Source organism: Macrosteles quadrilineatus, unplaced genomic scaffold (assembly GCF_028750875.1).
Source record: "Macrosteles quadrilineatus isolate MER2022 unplaced genomic scaffold, UCM_ALF_1.0 Scaffold_1__1_contigs__length_201487025, whole genome shotgun sequence".
NCBI lineage: Eukaryota > Metazoa > Arthropoda > Insecta > Hemiptera > Cicadellidae > Macrosteles > Macrosteles quadrilineatus.
Genome location: NW_026542594.1, coordinates 196,348,856 through 196,369,144, shown reverse-complemented (window position 1 = coordinate 196,369,144; position 20,289 = coordinate 196,348,856). Strand labels below are relative to the sequence as shown.

The 20,289-nt window shown below is 34.4% G+C and overlaps 1 protein-coding gene across 4 annotated transcripts; it reads left to right on the top strand.

Annotated features, from left to right (window-relative positions):
- The first annotated feature begins 379 nt into the window (after positions 1-379).
- LOC128993438 (protein O-GlcNAcase) lies at positions 380-20,186 on the top strand. 4 transcript variants are annotated; one of them, XM_054417347.1, is made up of 17 exons: positions 380-775; positions 3,175-3,226; positions 3,873-4,206; positions 4,949-5,111; positions 5,330-5,605; positions 6,118-6,452; positions 6,699-6,875; positions 7,291-7,364; positions 7,556-7,745; positions 8,847-9,021; positions 10,944-10,997; positions 12,921-13,006; positions 14,797-14,975; positions 15,755-15,947; positions 16,576-16,738; positions 18,075-18,222; positions 18,667-20,186. In XM_054417347.1, exons 1-16 carry the CDS (start codon positions 499-501, stop codon positions 18,203-18,205), a joined length of 2,859 nt encoding a protein of 952 aa, XP_054273322.1. In that variant the 5' UTR covers positions 380-498; the 3' UTR covers positions 18,206-18,222; positions 18,667-20,186. The 4 variants fall into 4 exon arrangements, 3 of the variants coding, with proteins under 3 accessions (XP_054273322.1, XP_054273313.1, XP_054273330.1); XM_054417338.1 differs by having other exon boundaries at positions 7,553-7,745; XM_054417355.1 differs by lacking the exon at positions 10,944-10,997 and having other exon boundaries at positions 7,553-7,745.
- The last annotated feature ends 103 nt before the right edge of the window (positions 20,187-20,289 follow it).

Here is a 20,289-nt window from a genome sequence, read left to right as displayed (position 1 = left end):
TAAAGATCAACATGTTTCTATTTTGTGTCCTATTCCCGTTGCAAAGCACGGGTACAAAAGCTAGTAGTGCACCAATAAATACCTAATATACTTGAGGAGTATGTTTTATCTATTATATTACATACAATTTAATGATCTATGGTAATGTTCTACATGAATTTTTAACATTATACAGCCGTAGATTTATCAATAAAAACCCACCAATAGTTTGTAGTAATACGGTAATTAGTAATAGCTTTGTTTAAATCAAAACTAGGAAACATGGAACACCAACTTTTTATAGTATGACAATTCAATCTCTAAAATTTTCCTAATTTACTACACGCATTTCAACGTTCAACGACAACTGACAGACAACGACAACGCCAGCCATCTTGAATAATATAGTCGTCGACTCGACATCTGCCATCGCCAATATTGTCATCCCATTTCCAATTTGATCATTAATTTTATAAAAGTTAAGATTTTACGAGTGGTGGATAGATGGAATAGAATTGTATGAGTTTACGCTGCTTTAATTCCAAAGTTATACGGAAACAGATTAGTTTGTTATTTTTTAATAACATTCGTAGAGGGCTCGTTTTTTTATGGTGCTCAGTAAATGTAATTATATATCAGATAAAAACTCTTTTTATAAGGAATTATAATCGCTTGATAAGTGTTCATCATCATCAGTGTTTTTGTTTACATAGTTGTGAGAAAATGAGTGAAAACGGAACACCAATTGATAACTTAAACACTAAAAATGGGAACTTTATTTGTGGTGTTGTTGAAGGTAAAGTAGGCCTACAGCCTAGGAGGCTTAGACTAAGACATAAATAGGGCTACTAGTTGAATCAGCTTGTTTGTGATCACTCTTTGCTATGTATTATGTTTTAGCGAATTTCCCATATAGGGAATAATACCGTAGTACCTACTCATGGTAAGACCTGGACCCGGAACCGATTTACTTTTTCGTTTTGAGGTCCCTAGAGGCCAAAAACACCATCCGTTCAAATTCATATATATTTATAGTAGAACCTCTGTAATCCGAACGTCCACTAATCCGAACGCCTCATTGAAGTTACAGAATAGTTATTTATTGTATAGGCCTACTTACGCACCGTAATTGTTTCTATTGTTATGTACAGTCATGTTTATTCCCTATGTTTACTACTGTATTAAATAAACGGGTACAGTTTCTTAACTGGGCTATGCTAATATTGGTTGAAACTATGGAATTGAAAATATTGATAAAAAATCAATATTTTTAAATATATCTAGGCCTATTATAAAATAAAACTATCATAACCTAGGCTAACCAACCAAACCATATTTTTTTTTTATGGTTAAAAAATCGCACGAAGGTTTACTAATCGAATCGATAGTTTCAATCAATATTAGCATAGCTCAGTTAAGAAACTGTACCCAAATAAACCACTGTATTTTAATTTATAAAGCATTTTTTCACTTTTCCTGTAACAATTAACTTAAGAGCCATTTCAGCTACATTAGGCCTAAACTTAGGCCTATAGATATTGTTATATAAAAACAACAATAGCCTATGTTCTGTAATCCGAACTATTCAATAATCCGAACTACCCCCGGTCCCAATTAGTTTGGATTAAAGTGGTTCTACTGTATGTGTCCGTTAGCGCGATAACTCGAGCAAAAATCATCCGATTTTGATGAAATTTGGTACAAAAGTGTAAACCTACGTTTATTTGAATGAGTTCGCGAACCAGCATGATCGGACTATGGGAACAGGGGTTTATGGGGTAAAAATTGGTTTTTCCCATTTTTGACCCCAATAACATAGGCTAAAATTTTGGAATTTCTTTCCCAACCATTTTGTAGAGTTAAAAAAAAAAAAACAATTTAGTATAGCCTATATAACTTATTGAAGTATTGTTGTATGCCCAGTGGTTAGGGAGAAAATTCTAAAAAAGTGTTAAATTTAAAATTTTCATGTTATTTTTATGGAGAAAATTGTAAACTGTTATAGCCTAGTTTGCTTGTTTATGAGCATATTTTGATCAAATTTGGAAAATGCATTAATTTCATAGGTACCTACTAAACTACCGGTACCTATTAACATTTCACAAAAAAAAAAAACACCTTTTTACCCTCCCTGTTGCAGCAAACTGTTGTAGGCTACTCGTTACTGATGCTATTTAAATAGGGAATAAATGTGATATTTTTAAGGAGACCTTTAGTGTTCAGGCAAATGGAAATGTGCTTAGTCTGCAGGTTTGCTGCAGCGGGGGTATTTGTTACAAATGACCTACTATTCTAGTATTTTTTACTATGGGATCCGAGATTAAAATCATACATGAAGTGTATACCTAGCCTTAGGCAATCCGGTGACTGAGCTTTGTATAGTACTAACTGACGTTCTACTGTAGAATCAAATCCAATAGGCCTAGATAACTCGTAAATGTCACCAAGATCGATTATGAAGAACAAACTATTTTAATGTTTAATTGATAGGGAGGCCTAAACTTATGCTTAAACTTATTAACTTAATAAATAAAAAAATGTAAGTTAGGGTAGGCCTACCTGTTCCCGACCTGCGATGTGACTGTATATGTTCGGGTACCCTGTAATTTATTCATGCCTATAAGTTATGACAAGTTGGATAAAGTTAGGAGACTTCCCTCGTTAAGTAGTCTATTGACTCAAACAGGGCATCCTATTGAGTGGACTTAATAACTTGCGTCTCCTTTTTAACTTAACATTCAAATGTACTGGACTTGGGTGCTTGTCAGTTAGCAATCAAATTTTTTATGCTGTAGCTGTTGTGCACAATGCATAACTTAGGTAAGGTACCGTACTCTAACTTAGCACAATTTTAATATGTTCACTTTGAGTTCAAGGTCTCACAGTGCCCTTAGTGGTCGTTCTGCTTGGAAGCAGTTAGTAGGGCAAAGTTGCTAGGCCTATAATTTTCCATTGTATGGTAGCCAAACACAGTAAGTTAACGAATGCAGCTCTAAGTTATTAACTTATTACTGGGGCTTGTCAAGATCGGTGCCCATGTGAATGTCAGGTAGACATATATTCTCAGAAAGATAACCATTACTTTAATAGATATAGCCTATTTGGTAATTTGTATCCTCACAATTAAGTTAATAATCTGGATAAACGGGACTTTATCTTCATAAGTTAGTTACTTAACTTTTTTTTCTGTTACAGGTTTTTACGGTAGACCATGGACTACAGATCAAAGGAAAGATTTGTTCCAAAAGTAAGTAGGCCTAGGCCTAGGCCATCTTTAAAAACTTTTAAACATAACCATATCCATACTTTTAGTAGCTTATTTTTAATAAGTTACCTCAAAGAGCTTTTGTAAATAAACTACAGTAAGAAAACCACCTCATATCCGACCTCAGAATAACCAACTGCTCGGAATATCCGACCTAGCGTATGACTGTCTATTGTGTCCTGTCTGGGGCAATTTAACACCGGACACAACCGGTTAACTGAAAGGCCAATCGCGGATGTTGCGTTATCGCGGCATACGATCAGCACTGTTGCCAAAAAAGGAGCCACCGTGCCGCAGTTGGGGAAGACGATTACTGTAATCGCGGAGACTGCAGGTTATTCTCCCGATATCCGACCTTCTGGCCGTTCCAACCATGGCCCAGTCCCGTCATGGTCGGATATGAGGGGTTTTCTACTGTAAGACCTACGGTATTTTGTCCTGAGCAGATTTAAGATAAACTACCTATCTAAATTTTTATTGAACTTGTTATAGGCTATATAAATTTAATATGAATTCTAGCCTAAATTAATAATTTAGGTAACGTAGATATTTGATTCACCATGAGTGTATTTGTGAAAGCTTCCTACTTTAACATACCAAATGTCTAACTGTATTCTCTTTTTTTCAGAATGAAAAAATGGGGAATGGACTCGTACCTATATGCCCCGAAGGATGACTACAAACATAGAGCGTACTGGCGAGAACTGTACACTGTAGAAGAAGCTGAACACCTCACGGGACTGATCAGTGCAGCGCGAGATAACGGCATTCACTTCTACTACGCATTATCACCTGGACTAGACATAACGTACTCTAGTGTGAAGGAAGTCGCGGCTCTAAAGCGCAAGCTGGAACAAGTCTCCCAGTTTGGTTGCAATGCATTCGCTCTGCTGTTCGACGATATCGAACCAGAAATGTCTGAAGCTGATAAGGAGGTTTTTCAGTCGTTTGCCCACGCTCAGGTAACTTATGTGTTGAAATCTAATTAGGTTGTCTTTAACATTTTGGGTTTCCATATGTTATTAGATTCAAAACTGTTTACGTCTTTAGAAAAATTTAAATTATTTCAAATTTAGTTTGAAATCCTTAAATACAGTCTCGATCTCACTCTTACTTCGCTTTGGAGTAAGATGGAGAACCTGAATTACATAGCCCTACAACTTTTGCAAAGCTTAGTAGCCTATATAATTTTCATTTGGTTCTTCTCTAAGAACTGGATTCATCTCATGTTCTCACAGCTTCTTGTATCAGAATGATTTATTGCTTAAACCATTAGATAACAAAAATGTAAATGTAAGGCTTTTAGTAGGTAGGCCTAGGCCTAACTCATTTTTTTATGGAATCAAGACTATTTAAACTCATTTTTTACTTGACTGGAGGTTTAATATTTTAGAAGATTTCACTAGTGGGTTAAGTTTACATCAATCTTGCAAGCTTTCATGTGGGCTGTAGTTTAGTCCTCATTAGACTGGCAATTAAGAACTGAATGTGACTTAAGTGGGTGTCTACACACAGGCTCTTGTAGTTAGGCTTAGGTTATCTGAATTATTATCGCTGAGAACATCTCGTTTAATTTTATATAAGCCTTAATTTACCATAAGTAGGCCTAGCATATGTTTTGCCTAGCTTGCACTTTTTATGGTATTTAGATTTTATTTAAACTCATAACTACAGTAGTATTTAACTGGACATTTTGGCTTTCAGGTCTCAGTTACCAATGACATCTACCAGCACTTGGGTCAACCGAGATTCATGATCTGTCCGACACAATACTGCGCTGCTAGAGCTATGCCCAATGTGTCTAACTCTGAGTACCTGAACACTCTAGGATCTAAACTTGCACCGGAGATTGACATTATGTGGACAGGTTAGAATCTTTATTGCTAATTTTGTGTGCTAATCAGTAGGCACACTCAAAATAAAGTCTAGCATATTATAGGCCATACAATTGGCTTTTTAATGAGATTTCCTTATCAATTCTTATTCTTACTGAAAAATATGCTATGAGTAAAGTTGTTTCTGTAAAATAGTTGGTACCTATGCTTGTACAATAGACATCAACTCATAATCTCAATGTTGTTTTAGGCAACAAAGTAATTTCAAGAGTGATCAGTGTGGAATCGATCGAAGAGATCACGGACGTGTTAAAGCGGCCACCGCTCATATGGGACAACTTGCACGCCAACGATTACGACCAAAAAAGAGTATTCCTGGGCCCTTACCAGGGGCGGTCACCCGACCTCATCCCCAAACTGAGAGGGGTTCTTACCAACCCCAACTGTGAGTTCGGAGCCAACTTTGTAGCGATTCACACACTCGCTCAGTGGTCTAGATGTAATGTGGACGGAAAACGAGACATCAGTAAGTATTTACCTAGTTTACATTGTTGTTTTTTCTTTACTAAATGGCTAAACGAGATAAGCCTGGATTATAGTATAACCTCGGTTTGTATGATGGCCTTGGTTAAAGAGAAGGCAACACAGCTTTACAAGATACATTCCAAGTAGACAATATTTTCAATTTAATAATTAAAAAAAAATTGTGTGCGATTGAAAATAATACTGTAAAATGAAAATGACTAGTCTGCTTTTATATTTCATGAGAATGTAAAGATATTGCTGTGTTTTCAGTGTGACTCATTACTCCCACTACCTAATACAAATACATTTTACTGGTTTATTGTGACACCCTACTTATGCAATAATATTAATAATGAGACATGTAAATAATCATGATAAAATACTAGCCTATTGAATCACAGACAACAGAGAAGGCTGCCATGTTGATGTAAAGTCGCAGATGTCAATGCATTATCACCTGTCATGTGTGATTCTGCAGACAATATCAGCTGACATTTTAATGTGATGTTGCAGACGACACAGTATCAGCTGACATCAAGCTAGAGACAGAGACGGAGGATGGAGGGGTGGGAGAGGACGTTCCCACCTCTCTGCCAGCCAACATGTACCACCCTCGGAGAGCTCTGCGCAACGCCATACAAGAGTGGCTTCCGGAGTTTAGACGAGTCAAGCAAGCGTGGGGTCCGATCACCAAGCCACAACCTGCGTTGCCACTCCCACTGCCGCTGCCAGTTATCATACCATCCGTCAACACCTGTATGTCCGTCACTACCACGACCAACACTGCTGCCTCGGCTGGCCAACAGAACACCAACCAACTACAAGCACTTGCTGAAGTTTGCTCCACGGTATGGTTATTGACAAGTATTTCATAGTATATCTTTTTCCTGGAAATTTCTTTAAATTTTGGGACTTGTAAATCCCTACTAGAAATACATTAGGGCCTAATCATTTTACTAGAGTTGCTTGTGTTTTTTAAGTGGGATAGGGTTAAAGAAAAGATTAGTTTAACTATTTTAGGTTCTCAGTTCAAGCACACTTTTTAATCAAACTAGTCTTATACTATATTTAACATTATGGATTTACATGATCAGGTGAACGGCAACGAGAGCTTGATGCAACCGGTGAGCAACTGTCCCATAGTGATGAACTCTCTGATATCCGAGAGCAAAGTGATGAGCGAACCGATGGACTGCAACTCTACTCCAACCAACTCTCCGGCTCACATCAAAGCCACACCTACACAAGATGTGCCCATGGACAACAACTCTGTAAGAGAACACGATGTTTGGTTATCACTTAATAAGAGGTTGACTGTAATATAGCTCAAGGATGAGTGGACATAGTGTGCCCTACTTGGAACTCTGTCCAGCTGTTCTTAACATTGGGCTTTTAATTAGTGGTCCAAGCTAAAATTAACATGAGTTGAGTTGTATGATTTTTTAATGGATAGGTTGAACAGTTTACCTTACTGACAAAAATAAATAGATGAATAGCACAAATAAACACATAAACATAATTTTTTGAGCTACTAGCTCCTTCTTCAGTAGTAATCTTTAACTATGTATGTCCTTGCAGGTTGTAGAAGGAGAAAAATGAATATCTTCAATTATGAAAGTTAGTACTTATTTACCTATTGTAAAAATACAACATTGTACTTTACAATAATTTTGTTTGATATTGTAGGGGTCTGGAGGATTAAGTAGTTCCAGCAGTATGACGATGCAAGTTGAACCAGTTTCAGAATCTAATCTCGAGAGGTAAGTTTTTTTTTTATTTTCGCTTGTATTTCAACGTAATATTTGCAAGTACCTACTTTACATTTGACAAATCCAGTAATTCTTTCAATCTTAATAGTATCTAGACATATATTTTTGTTGAAGTAAAATATTATGAATTATGACATGAAAATACAGTTTTTAACTAATATGTGCGGTTTTTAACGCAGCAGTGACGAGAGACCTAGAGATGCAGACAAGGAGTTGACTCTGGAGGACTTGGCTCTGCTGTGTGATCTGTTCTACTTGCCTTTCGAGCACGGCAGTCAGGGAGTCCAGCTGTTACAGGAGTTTAACTGGCTCAAGTCTAACGCTCATCTCATTACCCTGCAAAACGCCAAAACTTCCGAGACAACACCTGAGGTACAGTATGCCAGAAATTTAAAAGTTTCTAAAATATTTTGAAAAAGGGTATTTTGGCAAAGCAGAAAATATTAGGAGTATGCAAGTCCCTGATATTTTTTCAAGTTAGGTTGGTTCAGCAGTTGGCTTTGAAAGATCGGTTTGGGTCAGAAATAATTTTCGGATCAAGGCAGATTAAGTAGACGGCGGCTCTTTTGCAAGAGCTGTTATGATAGAAAACATCTGCAGAGATGTGCGATTGAAAATTTCTGTGATGTTTACAGCGTTGCTGCGACTGTTGGAGACAATGATGTGGTGACTGCTGAAGATGTTCTTGGTTTTGCCATGACAGCGAAAAACGTTTACGATTGCACTATAACTTGTATTTGAAAGAGACTTGTAGCAGAATGTGTTCCTGATTTCTCTCTGACTGTGGGGAATGTTCACAATTTTGCCGTAACTGCGGATCATGTTTATGATTTTTCCTTGACCGTGGATGTTCTAAATTTCATTTTGACTTCTGAAAATGTTCAAGAGATTGTCGTGACCATAGACGATATTCAATATTTTACCGTCATATGGGGGAGATCATGTAGGCCCTACATAATTATGTATAGACCAATTTTAGTATTGCAATTGATGTTAAAAAAATAAAATACTCCTAGGTAAACCAGCATTTTTACCTAACCCGACCCAAAGTAAAAAAGTGTGGCCTATCGACAGAAAAATTAGTGTCCATATTATACCAAGTTATACTTAATACACAACAAAATAACACAGACATTTAGTCGTAATAGGACCTCTTAAGAGAGTAGATTGAAGAGAAATGTCCTCTCATAAATCGTAATCATAAATAGCTCCAAAAATATTGATTTCCTCGATATAACACCTGATTTTAGCCTTAGGCCATTATGGAATGTTAACGTTTATCCATTGATTATTCTATTGAGAAATAAACACTAACAGTAATTGGCCTGAAGGATCGCTGCAACGCATCCAAAACATAGGGAAGTCTTTTTGGCAGTTCAATTTAAGTGGTCATCTCTTGAAGATCTGGATTCAAAAGTTTACGTTGACCGCTGAAGCTTATCGATAACATTTCATGGTATTTTATTTTTGCAGATACAAGAATGGCACGAACGAGCAGCTAAACTAGAAGAGATGAGTCAAAGTGTCAACCGTCTGTTCCAGCGGCTCACGTTCGCCCACAACCGAGAGCTGTTGTATGACTTGTATCCCTACGTTTGGGACATGAGAGGGGTCATTTCACTGCTTAACTCTTACATCAAGTGGTTAGGTGAGTTTCCCCCTAACCTAACCTAACCCCACTTTCCTTCTTTTCCTTTGGACTAAATTTTGCCTTGAAATTTTGCGTGTAGATGAAAATACAAAACTATATTTTCCTAACGGTTGAGTAGGGTGTCTTACTAATCAATGGGCTTTGGATTTTATGGGAATAAAAGTCTTGTGCAACAAACTTTTGATTTTAAAAGTAGCTAAACGAATTTGCTGTGATAATTAAGTTTTTATTTCAATATACCTTACTTGAACATACTTACCTATTCTAAATGCTTAGGATTTAACACATTTTAAAAATACAATGTTAGAAAAATACAATGATATTCTTGAAGCAAAAGTAATCACCAATGAAATATTTTTTTAGAGGATTTTGTGTATTGAGGTTTAACAGCAGGCTTACCTTAATGACAAAAATAGATAAAATGCATTTAAATAAACACACAAACAGAATTTTTTGAGCTAGTACTGAGAAAGGATCTGGTAGTTCCAGATATTTTATGTTTATTTGTGCATTTTCATCAACTTTGGTCAGTAATATAATCCTGCTGTTAAACCAATCCATTACAAAACCCATAAAAAGCCTGACCTTTACAGAAACGTCATATTTTTATTTTGGTTGGAGAGTTATACGTTTAAATAATTTTTTTAAATTTGGTTTATGAACCAATAAGTAATAGGTAATACTGTAGTCACCTTTATGTTGATTATTACTGTAGGCAATTGTATGTAAAATTTTATCAAAAATTAAACAGAAATGAAAGATAGCTGTACACTTTAATTTTTAACAGGCCTCTTCTTCTATTGTATAACTTATACTTTGTAAATAACCCCTGGATTTTAAAATTTAATAGTGCTAATTTCCAATAAATATAGCATATGGATTGAACAAATTGAAAAATTAAAAAAATAATTTATTTTGAAATTAATAATGAAAACGTCTAGGTACAAAATAGCCTTTCTTGTGTTAGGACATGGTTCTTAAAATTTATATACAAGTTTGCTCTATGGACTTTGTAGAAAGTAAAATGGTTTTCATTTTATTGCAATCTAATTGACAGTAGTTTACTAACTGTAGTGGAATTCACTTTCTAATCTAGCCTAAACATAAATTTAAAGGATAACAGGTAAATTTATTGTTTTACTTTGTTCACTTCTTAATATCTTTTATTGATTAAGATATTATAAATGGGCAGATTCTGAATCTTGGTTGATAAAAATCTATGTCAGTGGTAGGAATATCGAGAAATTATAAATTTTTATTAACCTAGAGTTTTGATTATGAAGAGTCGTTACTCATTCAAGAATATCTTGCAACTGTGGAATAATTTTTCTCATCTCCTGCGTTTGCGGTAACAACATGTCCATCGCTATCTCGGCTACATAGTAATTAATTGATTTTTGCAAACGCCTTCCACAATTGCGAGATTGCTGTCTAAAACAACTAGACCTACAGTTATTATTTGAATCCTTCTGGTCAAATGAGAATAATAATTGCTTATAATTTTGTTCATGAACTTTCTCACTTAAAAAGATTTATTGGAATTTAAAATTAATAGATTATTATTATCTCTGTTTAAAAAAGTTTGCTGAATTTTTCAAAATAGTTTCTACAGTAATTTAATAAATCCTACTTTACCTAATTTGCTTTGTTTTTATTCATCGTCTATCGTAGTTTAGTCTGTAATGAGAAACGCATTCTGAATCGAAAGTGAGAATAACATTTCTATATCGGAATCAATCAATTTTGGAATCTGTCCATTACTATCAAATTATCATTCACAATATTTGAGCAAAATTTGTACCAACATTAAGTTGATTTACCTTAAAGCTGTAAATCTTTTGTTACGTAGTCAAATGTTGCTCAGGTTTAACTGCATCAGAACATTTACTAATAGGTTGTGTATGCTTTCTGTTGTCTAGCCAAGGGACGATTTCCGCAGATGGTATCTAACTACACGCTGGGAAACTACACCTGTACGAGCTACTTGTATTTTGCCTAAGTATAAGCGCTGCGTAAGACTTTCAGTATAAATGCCTGCGCTGGGCTGCGGAACAATGGTTTTGGGACGGTAGCGATGCGAGCGGCAATACGTGGCGAAATATAAATTGCGATTTTTGTGCTGAATTTCACCAGAAGCTTTAAAATAAGTAGTCATTTTTTTCAGTTCCACGATAGAATTTCTAAATGTAATAACAAATTAAACACATTGATGAATCTCTTAAACAATAAGTTTTATTTTTGATATATTTGAACTACGTTTACTTTGTTTACCTTTCGAAATAAATTTCACTCCAACGTTTTAAACGGAAGTATTATACAATATTTGCGTTTCTTCCAAAGGAATTGCTGTAGAAGTGTAATAGATCTTATCAGTTCTTATCTTATACCTCTGGTGGGATTCATCAACAAAGCGCGTGTGTGCATTAATTTTGTTTTATTCCAGAGGCCCTTCCGATCATTTGTGTCTGTTTTCAGGTGACCTGACTTTTGTTGGAAGCAATACAGTTAAATGGGATTACGGATCAGTAATGACTACTGTCAAGTAATCTTTATGTTTAACTGTTAGGTTTGTTTTGCCGCTAAAATCTGGCAAATGCGAATTGGCTTTACGATGCGTAATTTAACGAGCTGCATACGGTTGCGCTGTGCGAACATAAGGGTATTGCAAACAGATTGCGTTAAGGCGTTATTTTTCTGGCCCAAAACCATTGATTCTATTGATTTCAAACTCAATTACATAGCTATCAAAGAGTGTTTTATATTTGAGTTTTGTCAACGCTGGCGCATACATTTACAATAAATCTCATTAATGCTTTGTTTTCATGAAATTATGAATTTCTATCTAGTTAGTACTTCTAGAAACTTGACTTATAGTAATTTACATTTGTGCTCTAGGGAAATATTTCAGTGGATATTGGTGATTTATAAGTGTAATGTATTTCCTTTTTAATTTTGTGCAATAAGTTAAACAGGTCATGGATTTTTTTTAAACTAGACTATTCAGTTTTCAAACATGTTTCAGTTTTCGTTGATTATTTTGATAAACAACTTTAGAGGGTTTTTTACTCTAATAACATTTTTACACAACCCCTTGTTAAGGACAGGAATAATTATTGGACAGGTGAAAGGTTATCACTTTTGGTTGACGTTATGAACGATACTTTTCATCATGTCACCAAAATACTCTCACAGAACCTATGTAAAATTTAAAACATTAAAACTATTATTCCCTAATTAACTTTATTTTAAAAGCAAAAACTTTATATCAAACCTACATAACAATGTGACAATTATAAGTTAAAGTTCAAGGTTATGTTCATTGTGCTTTTAGTGCATATTTTTTATTTTTGAACAGTAAAATCAGCTGATTTTAATATTAGAAATAAATTGTAAACAAACACTAGGGCCCATAGTGAGCAAAAGGAGAACTGATTGAGTTGAGAGCAAGGAAAATCAGCTGATCATTTTACCTTGTTCTAAATTAGAGCTTAGGAAAAAAAATACTTTCTTTGATATCAGCTGTTATCAAAAATATTTACTTTTGTACGGAGTGATAAAAAATATAAATTCTATAGAATAAACTTTGAGAGACTAATTTTAAAATAGACTTTTGGTGCCTCCTGTGATATTTCATTTTTCCTCTATGGGAAATATACTAATAGGCCTAACTGAAATAATCACGAAGAAACAGTATATCCACATGAACAAAAACAAATATTTTTTTATTTCATAAACAAACAACGTCATATTACAATTTTCTACTGCAACATACCCTTTTTTTACAATTAGACGTACAAATATTTCATCAGTTAATTTTACAAACTGAGACATGTTGAAAATTTGAGTTTTATCGAAATGCTACAAATGTTTGATTAAAGTTTGGTTCCATGATTCAGGGTTCTCCAAAGGTTGGAAGGAAAGCTTCATGTCCGGAGACCAGGAACCTTGGGTTTTCAGGGGAGGCCTCACAGCGGATCTGCAAGTAGGTAGTCTATTGCACACAATTGTGTACGCGCAAGCTCTGACGCGCTGGCGGCACGCGTGCGCGAGTCAACAAGATACACGTTGGTTGTCACATACGCAATGCCTTGTTTGTGTCTTAAATCATAATATTTGTCTGACATTTTGTTTGGAAACAATATCCAAGTATAAAACCTGTAATAGAATGTTCGGTAAATAAATTACAACAAACGATTACTACAAAAGGACAATTAATGCGTATCTTGTTCACTCAATTAATTTTGATTAGAGAAAATGCAGCAGCGTTGAAAGTGGCGGTTTTTATTTTCAGTTTTGTCTTGCTATCTATGTTTTGTCTGTCTCTGTTTTAGATTGGATAGCCGGCGAAATCCTCCGTCTAGGTTTGTTTAACTTAATTATTATTTTTATTTGGTTTTGTTAAGGAGTTCATGATGAGTCCGATGAATGATGGAACCTAGTGTTCATCTTGAACTGTTTGCAACTTTTAGCCATCACTGAAAACTTTCTACATATTGTGGTAGTGTGAGGTATCAAGTGAACTAAGCAATCCGACAACACATTTTCTTTGGATATAAAATGGTTTATTTCTGTAGTTGGTAAATATTTTCATGACAAAATGTGTCAAAATATTATAAAACCGATGTAGAAGTTGTTTCGGAAAGGTAAAGCTAAGCTAGCTAGATGCTTTTACTTACTCCATCTACACCTTCTTGTATTAGTCACGATAAATTCTTTGAAGAAGTCCTCAGACTCATATTTTCCTCAGATAAGATAGCTGAATTCTATGTCATAAGAATAAAATAAATTCTTTAATCAGCCATATGGTTTTTACCGTCAGGTTACGATATGGAGTCAATTTCTGTTTTAAGAGTTCTTGGTGTAATGCAGTAACACACTGAATTCACTTTAATTTTTAGTATTTTAAACCTAATTACATTCTAAAACTAGAATTGTTGGCTTAATTTTAAGGTGCTTTATTTTTTAAAGGCCATAGTTTAGATTTTACCTCAAGCAGTCCATTAAGCTTTTTATTGTTGTTAAAGATAAAGTTAAATGTTATTTATAAATACAAACCATAGAGTTCCTTTACAATCTAGGCTTACACAAACCATTAAATTTCTATTGTATGGAAAAGTCTTATGTCACCTCCACAACCTAAAAAATCTCCAAAGAATATTATCACCTTTTTGAGGCTTGTTGTCAACTGAGTCGTTAGACTTGCTCAATATACTATCATGCACTATTTTCCTTAAAAATTTAAATAAGTCTGATTAAAAACCATTTTTTTGTTGTTGAGAAAAATAAGTTTCCCATGTAATCTTGTAACAAAGTTTTATTGAGAAAAGGTTTCCCTTGTAATTTTGTAATAAAGTTTTATTAAGATAAAAGGGTTCCCGTGTTGTAATTAAGTATCTTGTTTCTATTATTTACTATGTAGTATGTATTTAAAAATGGTTAACACCTAGAAATACAAGAGCAATGGGTCTTTCAAATTTTGATTGCAACTTTTATGTTAAAATTCCACACCTAGTTACCATTTGAGGTTAGGTCATCATAATAACTGTGTTGAGCTTTTTCTCTTACAGAAATAATAACCTGCTATGTTTGTAGCCTAGGTTAAAAAAAAAACAGCCTTTTCCTTTGCGTTTCACATACTGTGATGAATAAATTTTAATTCTTTATAGACTTTGTCCCTAAACATTGTATTGTATTTGATTTTTGATAAACTAATTCACTATAAAGAGTTAAAAAGCAAAAGTGTTTGTATCTCATGTCCCATTGTGTTTGTAGCGGTTGATCCCAGTGGACGCAGGTTCAGACCTGTTTGTGTACAAAGCGCCAGAGGTACCTTGCAGCAAGATCTATACAGTCCGTCCCTACCTGCCGGAGGATGAACCTGGAGTATACTCTGTCTGCCGCAAGACTTATATGTTCTCTAGTCCTGCTCTGCCTAACCTCATACCAGACAGGTTAGAATGTCGCAGATGGATATGTTTTAAACTAAGTGTAATTTTGTAGAAATCTCATGTTTACAACTAATCCCAATCAGCATTTTTGGAATAAAATATTTTCAATGATTTCTTCCAATCTTTAAGTCTACATTTGGGATGTTAATGATAATTCCTTACAAAATTCCACTGGTGTTAACGATAAAAATAAAATAAATTAAAAAGAAACCGAAACGTTCAAGTGATTATAAGTTTTTCAGTGGCTTACAAAGTGATCAGTGCCCTTGAAATATGTATTCTACTGTGTTTTTACTTCGAGAGTGCAGTCGTTTCAGAACGTCTTGCTTGGCCAACCACAGGTTAGCTTGTAGTTATCTGAAAATGTTGTCCAGGAGTAAGAAAATAATAAATTTTTTTACTTAAATGTTATAGCATGCAATAGAAAAACATTTTGGTATAAGAATACATTCGTGTCATTCATATTCAAACTTTACAATAGAAAATGGGAGTATAATTGCAGTATTTAGACACACCACAGAGAAGTAAGGTACAGAGGAAACATTCAATGGTACACTTAAGTGGTGTCTAGGGCAAAGTCCATCACCACCCTCCCTGGCCATCATGGACTACAACGCTCATGGTGGAGAATGCCCCTGGGCCTTGTGGGATAGGAATTTCCACACACTGCTTGCCGTTCGGATCCGACATACTAGAGGCGAAATCGTACCCATAAGCGTGTTACCTCTATACCTTACTCTTTGGACACACATTTTACTCACCATGCACTCATTGGTGTCTAGACTGGTTGGTGCGTTCCTCACTCTGAGCCCTGAGCTGAGCATGATAGTGGAGGATGAGACGGGGATTGTGGGGTATGCAGTGGCAGCCCTGGACGCTAGACAGTTCTACGGCAAGGTACGGCTAGCTTGGCTACCCGAGATGTGCCAGAAATATCCTGCGACCGCTCCCTCTGAAAAGTCTACTCCAGAGGAGGTAAGTTTCAATTTAACTCCTTATTGCTTGTTTGGAATAGCCCCATCGAACAACGTTGCGAGTGACACATGTGAGTATTTTCAGATATTACAAAATCTTCTGGTCTCCAATGCCAATAAAGTTTTCCATAGTATACACCATCACTGTATCCCGCGATCAGAAAAATCATGAATGTCTCCTGTGATTGCCGAGACATCATCACTGTCTCTTGCAATCTCGGCAAAATTGTGACCACCTTCAGTGATTGCGGAGACATTATTGTGTCTCACAGTCACAAAGACATCATCGTCATCACTCACATTTGTGGCAAAATCGCTGACAGCCAAAACAAATCCTGACCCAAGAAAATCTTGGATGAAATCTAGTCCTGCTCAAGAGGTTGGAGATATATTTCTCCCAAAAAAATTCTTTTTGAACCCTTCCATCCCTAATTGGTTTTTACCTGACGTGCAGCTGTGGTTGTAATGAAAGCTAATTTAGAAAACTGTTTATGGCTGAGATTACCCCTGAAGCCTTTTACTCTATCCAGATTTGGAGTGTATTTTGATCAGAATAAAACACTAATACCAATTTATGAAACAATTGATTTTTTATGTTCGGAAACCTCTCAGTTGTAATGTTTGTCTAGGACATGATCAAGTGGTTCCACTCGCCCATGTTGGAGGATGTTCCTGATTCTATACACACACAGCACCCCTCCGTGATGTCTTGCTCACTACTGTCTACGGTGTTTGATCAGTCTGTGGCCAAGAGACTTATCATCTGTCTTCTGGCTGCCCTCAGGGCTAATGGTAAATATAGTACACTTTTGATGCCAGTTCCAGAATTTTTCATAGCGTCATAATAATATCTTGCACAATAGTGCAGTTTTTTCTTTCATGACAGCAACATCATGATAATCTCTCATGATTGTGGTGACATTGTGAATATTTCGCACTAACTCAGTAGTTGACTATTGCGATTGTTACATAAATTGCGATAGCGTTGCACACTTTGCGAGCATAAAAAATGCCATGTTATTTAAATTGCATAAGAAAAATGGGTATACAATTTTTTAGGGATGGACGAGATTGGATTTTTAGTTCGAGACGAGACGAGATTTTTTATTTCTCATAAAATTTCGAGACGAGATCGAGACGAGATTTCTCTTCTCATACACAACGGGAAATGCACGTTCGAAATTTTTACCTGATTTTGTAACATTGTTAGATGACTGTTTAAATACTAAAATAATAATAATAGGCAAGAATATTTACAATCTTTCATTAAATAACATCAGCATAACATTTTTTTATTAATCACGCCTAACTTATTAAAAATGCCTACGATTAGGAAACATGGTGATATCAGTTAGGATAGAGTTCAACTTATCCTAAAATAAAATAAATCATAAAATAAAAGCAATATTAATTTTTATAAAATAGTTACTTGTTTTGACTTTTTTTATAGTAATAAAACATTCCTCACACTGCTTACACTTAACAAAACTTCTCAAATGTTATTAAAGTAATATTATTAAAATAATGAAAGTAATATTTACATTAAAAGAATGAAAGTAATATTTACATTAAAAGAATTAATTAAATAAGAACGCCTTCGAAAAGGAAACGCAACTACAACACGCTCCTGTATTGCGGGTATTGCATTGACTTTCTGCAGGCGTTTTTAATTTTTTTTTTTTTTTTTTATTGTCTTGATAAAAATCTCGGCCAAAAAGTAATCTCGTCTCGTGTAACGAGATTGAAAATTTCCCGAAATTTCGAGACTTGACCATCCCTACAATTTTTCTGTATTCTTGGGACTTAAACATTCCTAACACATAATAATATATAATAACATTTAATATATTTGATAATTATCTATATATCTTTGAATAGATCAAACATTTACCTTTTGAAAAACTTTCTGTGGATTTAATAATATTCCTAGTTAATTTTAACTAGTTTTTTTACTGTGTATCCTAATTCCGTCTGGAACTGGGAATAACATCCAAAACCAAAGATCCAAGCCCATATTTTATAATTGACCATATCTGGATTTAGCTTATCACAAATAAAAATATTAATATTTAAAGATAGAGCGTAGAGAACATTGCCTTTGTACTAATTCTCCGCATTGTATTACCAGGTTCGTTTGGAGTGTACGTACCGGTCAGTTCGCAAGACAGAGCTTTGCTTGAGTTTTATTCTAAGCTCGGGTTTGTTGAACTATCCCAAGGAGCTTCACAAGAAACTATGTATCTCGGAAGGATATTTTAAACTATTCTTACCTTTAGGTAAGTATCTGTTAGTGATTGTTAACAGCAAAGAGTTATGAATCTTCCCTGTGTTTTTCCACTTCACTCTGATGGACATTCACAAAAGTTTTATAGCCAACAAATACAACAGTTTTTTGGGGGGGGAGTAATAAAGCTCTGCTAGCTTAACTTAATATTAGGCACAGAAAAGGTCAAACAAAAAAGTGCTTGAAACTATTAATTACTCCCACAAAGGATAAGACTTTTAGGTGATGAATTTCTGCGGACCTAATTAAATCCGTATTTTCTTCGGTTAACGTCTATATTTCATAAATATTTAGAGGTCATTGGGAAAGCAAGTTTGATGAAATTTATGGATGACCGTTAGTCTATAAATCAAAATTAACATTAAAAAATATATTTTTCTAAAAAAAAGAACAGTTACAAGTATTGTGATTTTCATTAATACTTGAATATTTTCAGGTTCCAGTACTGCTCAACGACTTAACCGACCACAACACTCTCAATCAGTGTATATAGTATTATGTAGATACATTACTGTATAGGTTTTTTTATTTCATTCCTTCTAAACTAGTTTCATTTACCCTTTCAATGTTATTGTTATATCTTATGTATAGTATTTAATATTATATTGTTACATTATGCACTGGATATGTTTATAGTTGTGTCATATCAGTCCATTTTCCTGTGGTTAAGGAACAATGATAAAATCATAAGGAACTATTAATTTTAAAGCCCATGTGGTGTGGGCTCAAAATCGTAATTAGGTTTTTGATGTAGTTTTTACAACCCTTTTTTAGTTGAAGATGGATAGTAACTAGAACTAGTTTTCAAAGGATATTTTTGATATATTTTAGTACTTTATTTAGAAGTTTTTTCCCAGATGATTTTTAGTTTGCCTTTTTAGTGTCACTAGCATTTTTTATATTTTTTTCCAAACCCTGACCATTTTGTTACAATTCAACCCTGATTGTTGTTAAATAGGTACTAAATCTAAGTACTATTTCTTGTGAAAATGAAATAGGCCTAATTTGTAACTGTATCAGGGTTTTACTTACGTTTTGCATCACATACTCTTTCATGTACTCATTATTTTTAGTTGAATGCATAAAATTAGGGTAATATTGCAATTGGCCAAATCAAAATTGAAAAACCATTGTCTAGTCATTTGACAAATTATGTTATGATTTTGTATCCTATGTAATGTATACCACTAAAATCACATCGAAGTAGTGTTTAATTTTGTATAAAGATTTTGTTTTTGCACCATTCGGCACCTAAAATAGTTTAAAGGCATGATTTAGTTTTAGTAGGCCTAATGTAAAGCATGAAACTTGATTGTAAATTAATCAATTGATTGTAAAACAATAAACAATCTCCTTATTTTTCATGTTTTTTCTTACAAACTAGCTGAAATAGAACTCAGTATTACTTCAGTAAGAAATGCTTAAATGTATGTTAAGTATTACACGTGTTGCCATTCAAAATTTATTTTTTAGTTCCTTATGTCGACTTTCCTTCTGTGAAGGGATATTTAAGTGTGATAGAAGCCCATCGTGTAAGAATTATATCTACCACTATACTAATGTATCCATACATATATCTGTTGTGTAAATAAATAATATCTAGCGTATATTATGCTCTAACTGATACTTTAAGCAACAATAACTGCTTTAATCTTTGGCTATTATCTTAAGTTTAAAGCACAAAATGTTAACGTTTTGGTTGCAAAGGTAGTGTTTTGTGTGGCTGTGTTTGTTGTTGTGATAGTAAAAGCACAATGTAAAACTGCCCAAAACTTCTAGCAATATACAAAGTAATGTATTACCAAAACACATTATCTACCAATAATAAATGTTGTAACATTATTTCGCTGCCAAGTCATACTGTTTGATTGGCTGTCTTTAAGTGGTCGTTTGATGTGAATTTGTTCTCTTTTATATATTTACTATATTCTACTGTAATAAATAAATAAATATTTACTAAAAGTGAATTTGTTCTATAACCATTTCAGAATCCTAACCTATTACACCTTTAGAAAGTGTGCAAAACCTTACAAATTCAGATAGTCCAATAATACATAGT

Coding starts and splice junctions, on each gene's coding strand:
- LOC128993438 (XM_054417338.1), top strand. CDS start 499: ATGAGTTTACGCTGCTTTAATTCCAAAGTTATACGGAAACAGATTAGT. Junction 6,876..7,290: donor TGCCCATGGACAACAACTCT/GTAAGAGAACAC, acceptor TTGATATTGTAG/GGGTCTGGAGGATTAAGTAG. Junction 15,948..16,575: donor AAAAGTCTACTCCAGAGGAG/GTAAGTTTCAAT, acceptor ATGTTTGTCTAG/GACATGATCAAGTGGTTCCA.